General features: G+C 33.7%; 1 protein-coding gene across 4 annotated transcripts in view; it reads right to left on the bottom strand.

Moving 5' to 3' along the window:
• GULP1 (GULP, engulfment adaptor PTB domain containing 1) overlaps window positions 1-10,181 on the bottom strand; it is a 169,828-nt gene that overhangs the window by 31,380 nt on the left and 128,267 nt on the right. For all 4 annotated transcript variants that reach the window (XR_002098643.1, XM_019523070.1, XM_019523072.1 and 1 more), the window contains 2 exons: window positions 8,483-8,599; window positions 8,072-8,164 (listed from right to left, as the gene is read on the bottom strand). Coding sequence is in view for 3 of the 4 variants with exons in the window: in XM_019523070.1 (XP_019378615.1) it covers window positions 8,072-8,164; window positions 8,483-8,599 (210 nt within the window). In the remaining variant the exon portion in view is untranslated. The remainder of the gene's footprint in view (window positions 1-8,071; window positions 8,165-8,482; window positions 8,600-10,181) is intronic.

Below are 10,181 nucleotides of genomic sequence, written 5' to 3'. Positions count from 1 at the left end.
AGTACAGCCCAGCCCAGCCCAGCCTCTGCTCGGAAGAGCTTGGTGACACTCCAGCCCCAGCTCACAGCTGCAGCCCACCTCACCCTATGCAGATCTGGGGGCACATGCTCCCTTGTGCCCTCCTGTGATGCGTGCAGTGGTAAGAGATACCCCTCTGCCCTGCACCCCCAGGACGAACCACAGCTCTGTCCCACACTGCACCCTGTCCTGGATGGGCAGCGCTTGCCCTAGCCCCTGTTCTAGCCCCACTCCCTCCCTCATCGTGGAAGTCCTTGAACAAAGTGACGTGTTAAATAAATGACTTTATTATGTGATATACATTCTATTAAGGGTTGTCACTGTGAATGTCAGATTTTACTGTTTAGCTAGCCTATTTAATTCAGCAGAGATATTCATACTTCAAGTAATTCCCTGGAAGGACTATCATTGTTCAAGTAACTGGGACTTTTAAGAAACAACTCACCTACATCAAACACATTTTTAAACAAGTCTGTGATAGTATTAAGATAAAGCATTTAAAACATACTTTAGTGTCCTGCCTTTTCTTGGCTTCTCCATATTGTTACTTAAAATCTTTAGGGAAAACTCATTTCTCAATTTTTACCATCAGTGCTTACTTTTTAAGTAGCATTCTGAATTACATTTGAAATAAATGCAGCTTGTGTTAAAGTAAAATTTGATTTACATACGTCATTACACAAATGTAGGGGGAACTAAGTGATATTTGGTTGAATTTAATAAAGCAGGTCAAACCAGATGATTCAATGAGTCCTGCTGGTCTTCAGAATCTGTGGGTTTCTCTGGACAATTACTCTACTGTGTACTCTGGTTTCAAGGCCCTGAATAAAAGAAATTACTTGTAGTAATAGTCTGCAGGGTCTGTGATACTAGTTGTATTTCTCAGGGTCCTTAGCTGTTAATTTTTTGTAATTTTCAACTGCCAGACACCCATGAATTAACAGATAACAATGTTTAGTTTTAAAATTTTCCATACAGAATGCCACATGACATCGTCCAAGAGTTGAACATAAATAGGCACACATCTGCTTTCCCTCAGAGGTAGAACTCTTGTAGAAAATTCAATTATATGTATCAACACATTTTTCCCTTTCTAAATAAATATTTGTTTAGCATAGTACAATCAATTATCATTATATTTCTAAATATATTGTATCCCTTTGTATTACATAAAGGTTGCATCTTATAACTACCTTTAGTATGGACATTAGGTAAGAATTTATGCATATATCAAGGACAATACTTAGTATAATTTAAAGTACTACTTTATGTTATTAAATTAAACCCCTCCCATAATTTTAGAGAACCCATGCCTACACCTGTCTTCTCTTTTAAAGGAAGCCTTTGATACAGTAAAAATACATTGTATTACCTGGATACCCAAAGAGAAAATCTTTTATTATCATTGCAACATTGATCAGTATTTAAATCATTTGTGGAAAAGCACATAGTGCTTCACTTCTCATTGTAATAAGCCATTTCCTTGTTTTTCAAAGGTGTGTTTTATGAGACTGCACTTTCAGCGTTCATTAGAATCAGAAGTTGCACACAATTGTATTTATTTACATAATATTTGAATTCAATCTGTGAATCTCAGCAACAATATTCAGTTCTCCTTGAATAGCTAGAGGGTAGGATATTGAAGACATGATTCATCATGAAAAACTGAAAGACTATTGAAAGAAGAGTGATTTAATGTCAGTCACTACAGAATACCATGCTTTACAATACACGGAGAAAAGCAGATGAATGCTATACAAATGGCTCTGTATTCATTTCCTCAACACTGAAATTTCCCAACAAACACAGATTATAATATTCTTATTTCCACTGTGCACCATCTGACCTCACAAATATTTTCAATCAAGTTAATAGGATTATCAAATATGATGCAATTACGTGAATCAACATCTAGCATAGACAGTTTAATATATCTCAGGCTGTTCTTGAGAACCAAATATGTATGTCTATACAGTCTCACCTCTCTCAGATACTTACAAACAAAGAGGCTAAAGGGAAACAAGAACCACAGTTCGAAATCACAATAATACATATAAATACTAAATTAATTAACATTATTGTAAACTCCAACTAAAGAATTTAATGGAATCATATGATTACTTTTTCAGTTTTCATACTGTTTTGATATAATGAACACAAATGTGAAGAAAAAATAAATAGTGTAACAGATATATTATGACAGACTGTAAGTTTCTATCCCTAGAGTGCAGGTAATTATATTGAAACTGAAAGTTTGTAGTGTGTGGTGACTAATCTTTTTAGGTGCAACTTTATGGGAATGTAATCCTGCACTTTCCAGACAAAGTCATAACCCGTAAACTGGGACACATTACCAGAACATATACCATTTAGATTTAGACTTTCTTCCTATTATTGATGGGGTTTTTTTGTAAAAAGTTTGATTTCACTATTAGAAATAAATAATATGAAAATGCCGTCATATCAAAAGAAACTGCCTGGCTGGAATGATGATATCATTCAGGCTACTTATTCTTTCCTGCCATAGGCAGCTGGCTGTTAGTAAACTATATTCACATACTTGACTTTCAAAAAAATTATTTTTGACTTTTTGCATCAAAAAGTTGACTGTTTCTAGCCCCCTTTATACTCAGAAAAATATCCTTGGTGGCTGAAAGTCATTGCAACCCAATGGAATCAGAAAGGACTAGGCAATGCATGAAGTGCAAATAAGCTTTCCTACAATAGAATTGTCATTTACAATGCAGAAACTACAGGAGTGCCCAATAAATATTTCTCTTCTTTCCTTCGGGAAAAGCTAATTAACATATTGATATCACATCATGATAATGACATATTCTCTATTTCTAAGGATGATTTAAAATAGCAGTCACTAAAGTTAGACATTTTTAGACATTCAAGTCAAGATAATGTGCATCCAAGAATTTGAAAGGAAATGTCAAGGAACTCTCTGTATAAATACTGTTGATTGCTAATAAGTTGTGAAGAACTAGGAAAGCTTTACAAAACAATTATGCGCAAAATAACACCACAGCTGATAGAAGAATTTATTGATAAAGAACAGCCATAGCCATAGTCACTCTTTCTCTTAATGGTTTCACTGCAAATATGTTTAATCATAAGTGATTTCCATACTAAGCATGAAAATTAGTTTTATTGGGAGAGCAGCAATTGTCACATAAACATAATGTCTTCACATGGACCTAGAGACCTTCCTTATATCTGTAATAAAACTTATACAACACTATGTAGTGTTGGGGATGGCTATGCACAATTATTTATGGACAATTTATTATTATTCATTGACCACTCCCAAAATTCTATTATGTCTTAACCCTCTAAAACGTTCTGAAATTTTCTACAAAGACTGACTGTTGCAGACTATCAAGTGTGATTTGTTCATGAAGAATCACCTGTCGGCTGATACCAGTAAGAAATGTGACCACTTATATTCAGCAGCCCTGAATACTCTTCCAAACCTGATCCACCTAGACAGCCCATAGGACTTGTCACTCATGAGGCTTACACGTAAGCAATTTTAGTACCTTGAATTAAAATGTTTGTATTTGTTAAACCCTTTTGCTTGCTGTCACAGCCATTGAAATTAGTGACTACTGGACCTGTTCAAATGATTACTTACTTAATAAAGTCGCTGACTCTTAATATCTAACAAAGGGAGTTATTAACTGTTCATAACACTCTAATGAGCCACTGCAGGTTCAATCCCCAGATGTGCATATAACTACAGCCATCAAGGGACTGAACTTCTGGACTCAGTTTGGTTTTTGGATACTGTTTCAATGGTACAAAGGGAGGATGGAACATCTGGGCAGGCTATATTCCTCCATATTCCTGCCTAGGTGTATGAATCCAACGTCCTTGTGACCTGTCATGCATACACCATGATCCAGAAGGATGGACAGCTGCTTACTACTAATCATGAAACCATAAACAAGGGAAAGATATTTTTTCCTGTACTGGTCCTGATTTAAAAGACTATATTTGATATATAGCAAAATATCTACAAGGTAGAAACACACTAAAAGAATATTGTTACCATCTTCATGGTAGTATTTAGATACATGAAAAAAGAGAGTTAATTTATGATTAGCTGTACATAATATGGACAGTTAAGAAGACAGAACTTTGGAAAGTAGCATAGAAGGTATTGTCACAGCATGGCATGTCATCATTAGGATTTAATCATTTAGTCCTGTACAAGTTTACTCATTAATTCAAATGGGAATGGACACAGTGACTGGAATATCAGGCTTGTATATATACTCTATTATGAATGTACATAAAGAAGGATATCCAAAATGAGAGAAAACATGAAACACTCTAATGATTTGCATGTTGTCTAAGCTTCAGTCTTCTAACATTACACTACAACACTTTTTAAAATACTTTTAAAATATTAGTTAAAAATAGGAATGACAAACATATCATAGAAAGGCAGATAGGCCTCCAGTCTTGTCCACTTAAAAAAAGCATTTAGTAATGTTTAAGTTTACTGGTTTTAGATATATTTAATTTCAAACATTTTCCAGATAATTTTATACAGGTCACTCACAAATTAAAACCTGCTAGTTCCTTTACATGCATTTTTACACAAATGCATATACAGGATAGTCAGCAGTCTGAATAATCACTAAATGTAATACTTTTCAACAGGATATTTCCTGAGTTTCTAAGTGCTAGCTGAATGTATTTTATGATTACCATTTTAAATATAATTTTACCCTTCACAATGGACAACTCTGAGGAAGTCATTATGACCTATGCTGTGAATTTATTTGACGAGTGGTATCCAAATAAGGTAAAGTCTGTTTGTGTTACTGATTCTAACAACCAGAGGTCTGTTGTTACTATCTACTGAGAACATGAATTCTACTAAACTTTACATATAGTATTTAAACAAAATAATCCAACTACTATCTTAAATACAAGATGTGAAGAAAACCCCATATTTACAGTTTTCTGAGTGATTTTGTTTTCTGATATATAACGTAAATAACTTTATTCACAATATACTCACAGCATTTGACACTTCAGCGTTTTAGAAGTGATTAGCAGGTTACTAAAAGGTGGCATTTCCCTGAGCTAGATGTTCAGGTTTTTGAAAAAACATTTAACTTAGAATGTTAAATTTTCAGGAGATGAAAAGTGGTACTAGTTATGAAGACATAACACAAGAAAAGTCTGTAGTGTCATTTTTCAAGTAACACAAGAAATATCTATTATGTCATTTTCCTATTTCATGCATTTCAAATAAACAAGCCAACACATTTTCCAGTCATCAGATCTATATTATTTTAACAAAGACATTTTAAAATATTAATTAAAGCAGTTTTAGTAAGGCCCTGAAATTCCCTTTTATTACTGTTTTACTAACATGATCACTTTTTATTCATAGAAATGAATGGAGAACATAAGAAAATCTAAGTTCATTACACACACACTGTTGTAAAACCTTGCCATTTTGATTAGTAATCCATGTTGATGCCTTCTCTAAGGCTAATAAGTCAGTGTAGAACCTGTGAAGTTCTTAGTACTCCTTTCAATTACAAAGAGAGTTGATGCTGTTCAGCATTTTGTAATAGCTTTGAATATGTTTCCCATTACCAATATGTGTTTAATGAATGGTGTATACAAATCTCTGATGGTCCATTGTATTTTATAATTTTCTTTTCTTCATCCATATGTATTTCACAAACTTACCTGCTCATAATATTATAAAGTTAATACAAACTGCACTTGTGTTACCAAAAATCTTGAGATGGATTTTGCTTATAGACTTGCATCTCTTAATGTCCACATATATGATCCAAAAAATTGGCCTATTCAAATTCAGTTCAAAATAGCTGTATTTGAGGACCACTTAGGGTATGGTGTGAAAGATACAGTTGTTGATAGGGTGGCCCTAAACCTGGGTTTGAATTAAGAGGGTTTGTTTTTTTAGCTGCTCCTATATTGTTTTTGAGTGAATGACATACACTGTTATTTTACTTGATTATTTACGAAGTCTAGCTGGCAGAACTAAATTAACATATTAACATTTCTACTAAGTAGTTGGTCTTGCTGCAATTCAAAATATTATAAGGAAGCTCAACACTTTTGCATGGGATTTCGTTCTCAATATTAAACTTAAATAAATAATACATATTTACATTTGAAACTCAATATACTGGAGGCAATCTTTCAAAAATACAATAGCTAGTAATTAAATGGGAATCACATTGTAATTGTGATATACAATGCCTGTGCTCATTATTTGTGCCAGCAAATAACTAGAAGAAAATGTACTTTAAATATATAACAATACCCTTAAGAATAAATAAAGAATAGGTTCTCTCATAGATATTCTAGGACAAGCATAATGTTTGTCCTACGGTGTTAAATTCAATTCTCAGAACAATATGCCAGAAGTCAAATTTAAACAAAACACATATCACATTATCATAACTAAGAAGAGAATTTAGCTACTAAGGTACTGCAATTTACAATATTGCCCCAGTCTAAAATTTGGACCCCAATGTGCAAAACATAGTGACAATTTATTCCTGTCCTAAAGAGCTATACAGGTATTCCTTTCTTTCTTTCTTTACTTTATTATTTTTATGTTCCTGTTACATTTTGCTACATAAAACTTCCAATTCCTTTACGAAAGCTACTTGAAGAAGAATTTATCTATCGCAGTGTTACTATAAAATCTTATTAGACTGATTGAATGCTTTGGTTCAAAATAAAAATTTAGTTTCTGAGGCCTGAGGTTAGTAGTGTTGCTTGACTATATAATAAGTAAAAAGATAAACATAATTTGCAGGTTGGTGAGATTAGAATAAATCCTTTTGAAAAGAAAGATATTTATAATTACAATTTACTACTGTATCCACATACTACAATAAAACTCAGTGATCATAGTATTTTTTATTGAGACTTCATTGTAGTGGTAATGGCAATACTGATAAGTCACTGTTGCCAATATAAAGGTATTTTGGTTGTCTTCACAGAGCAAAATCTTAATATATTCTTAAGACTTGAAATGGGTATAATAAAATTCCAGCTAGAAAGAAAACATAAAAAATTAAACAAGATTAATGTTAGGTTGCACAGGTGTCAATTTAAACAGAGTGCATTGATTTAAAATGTTTGGATGATTCTGCCATTCCAAATCACTCAAATGAAAATAAAATTGGCGTCTTATTATTCTAGTTTTGACAGTTTGAAAAAAAAGAGATTAAAATGGTAAAATCCTACTTACGTAGGGCCAGGATATCACCTTTTATCATAAGTATTTGTAATGCATATGTTAGGAAGATTTTTACAGCTACTTTTAATTTGTATGTAATAAGTCATACCAGCTTTGGGGCCATGAGGGTCAGTATATGTACTTTTGATAGTTAAAACTTAGTATTTAATTTAGTCTGTATATCTGTCATGTAAACACTGTATCATCAGCAGCATTTAACAATACTGAAGAAGATAAAACATTTTTATGGGTAAGGAATTTCACCTTACTTAATCATATCTAGCATACCAAACATATCTACTTATTTACATGAAGGACTCTAATGGCTCCCCAGCTTGATGATTCTATTAGGAAAAATGAGAATAAAAACTGTTAGAATAAGAAGTTACATACAAACCAATATTATAAGTAACTATATCTTCATAACACAAAGAAAGAAAGAAAAAAATTGAGTTATAAAGCTCTGTGTTGCTACTCCCAATCACATCTTTTAGAAGCAGAATATAGATCTTCATCCTTAGCTGGTCTGCAAGACTTCTGCTTAGGGTCCTAAGAAAAGTAAGTACTGTGTTCATACATACACTGACACAAGAAAAGGGATAACAAACATTTACACTCTTTTTTTGTTTTTTTGCTTTTTTGTTTGCTTGTCACAAATCATACTGTGACTTAAATGTAGAATCATTACTTGTTGATTATAATAATAAAAATAGGGTGGATACTAAAGTTATTGCCCAGATTATAACAATTTTGAATTACACCCATGTCAGTTGTAGAAAACAGTTATGTCCATGTACTTACTGGAGACGTATGCACTTGATTTATTCTTAATTGATTCTCCAAATCTTGTACCTTATTTTTCAGTTCTATATTTTCTGTTTCTAGTTCTTGAATCTAGAAAATAAACAATTATTGTAATAGCTAGTGAAGGATTTATCCTCTGACAGCCAATCTAAACTACAAAATATGAGTAAGAGATTTATATATTTCAGTTAAATAAATGACCAGAAAGTTGATTATGGTGTTTAAAAATTGATCTGAAAGCCTTAGTTTATTTTTTAATATAACATTTTACGTACTTATTGGTTACAGGATGACACACTGTTTCTTCACAGGATCTTAGTTTTAGTTTGAGTTTCTTACTAATAGTCTTTGGTGTAGTATTACAATATAAGCTTTTATACAAAAAGAGAGAGAGAGAGAATAACTTACTCTTTTCTGTAACCCTGCAATCTGTTTTCTTGTTTCAACATCTTTTCCACCAGATTCCAGAAATTTCCTGTAAGCCAGGTCAAATGCTTGACCAATTGTTAAAGTTATTTCTTCAGCCTTTAGACAGAATAAAATATTAAATTATCACATTAAGAATATTCTATATATCTTTCATTTAAAAGGGTCACAAAGCATTCTACATATTGTATAGTGGACACAGGGATTACTTCACCCACCATTCAAATAAAAGTCAACTCTGAAAAGAAGCATGGCAGCCATTTTGCAGGAGAAAACATATGTAATATTTCCAAGGAAGGTAACTGAAGAATAATTTATGCAAGTATATAGGGGAGACTACAGTAGGCAGAATTTAATTACCAAGTTTCCAATGTAAATCATACTACTTTTAAGTTTTTAAGCAGCATGTATGGATATGGCATGCTGCATTTCTATAACATTTAAGTCCTCAAGTGACTGTTGGCTAATTCTTTCTCTAATTAAATGAATAATTTTAACATTATGGAATGATCGGTTATTTTTCATCACTTATGCAATTAGGTTTCAAAAGCCTTTTCATATAAAATAATTTAGGCCCTCAACTGGCGTATAACAGAACATATGCCTTCATAACAGTATGCCTATGCCTAAATACTGTAGGTCACAAATGTCAGATCATAAAAATCAGTGTATGTATTTTCATACAGGCAAATAAAGTGATACTTTAGTTTCTCTTTCAAGTTTGAGAACTAAATACATGATTTTATTTCCATCCTAATTAAAAATAGTTTTACTTAGGATAACTATTGTCAAAGAAATCATCCAATCCAATATATTCTTTAAATATTTAAAGCTGTGATTCTCAACCGGGTCCTTTTAAAGATGACATGTGGGGGCTGTATAATATTAACACTGTTAGGTGTGGAAACACCTACACATGATTCACAAGATAAATTCATAGTGAACAAAACATTCTGACCTGTTACGGTCTTATCTGAATTCTTTTTAAATGGAAGAGAGAGTTCTTGCTGTTTATTTTTGGTGGTCAAGAAACAAGTGAAAGCTAAGAGCTGGCATTTTTCAAGAGATGACATGAGTCTAATGATGGGTGCTTTGTGTCTAAAAAGGTTGAGAACCACTGAGCTAAAGCTTTAGGAAACGTGGTGAATTATACTGGTCACTAGGGCTGTGTGAAGCTTCAGTAGCCGATTTGATTCAGAGGAGATTTGGCTTCATTCGGTGGACAAATCTCCGAATCTGAATTGAATCAGGAGACCCATTAAAGGGTCCAAATCAAATCCAAAGCCTCTGAATCGATTTGGAAAAGATTCGGAGAGATTCAGGGATTCAGACTGGTGGGGGAGAAGCAGGAACAGCCAGGCGACTGCAGGTTCTCCCATGGCTCCTCTGGCTGTGGCCCCCTCTCCTTGGGCAGGGGAAGCCACAGGAGAAGCTCCCATGGCTGTCCTGCCTGGCCCTTAAAAATAGAAAAAAACCCAGCCCTGCACTGCACTGCACTGCACAGGGGCGAGGGGGGGGGAAGGGCTCTACCATGAGCCCTCAGAGGCCCTGTTCACCACTGCCAGAGCCAGTGAGTTTTTGTTTGTTTTTTTAAATTGCTGGGATGCTGGGGCTGGGCGGGGCAGCCATCAGGGCGGGCTCTAGGAAGTGTGGGATGAATTGCTGTGAGATGGGGTTGTGT

This window comes from Gavialis gangeticus, unplaced genomic scaffold (genome assembly GCF_001723915.1).
Source record: "Gavialis gangeticus isolate Ggan-Ray unplaced genomic scaffold, GavGan_comp1, whole genome shotgun sequence".
NCBI classification, from domain to species: Eukaryota; Metazoa; Chordata; order Crocodylia; family Gavialidae; genus Gavialis; species Gavialis gangeticus.
The sequence above is the reverse complement of the archived record's forward strand: the minus strand, read 5'-3'. Positions and strand labels throughout refer to the sequence as shown.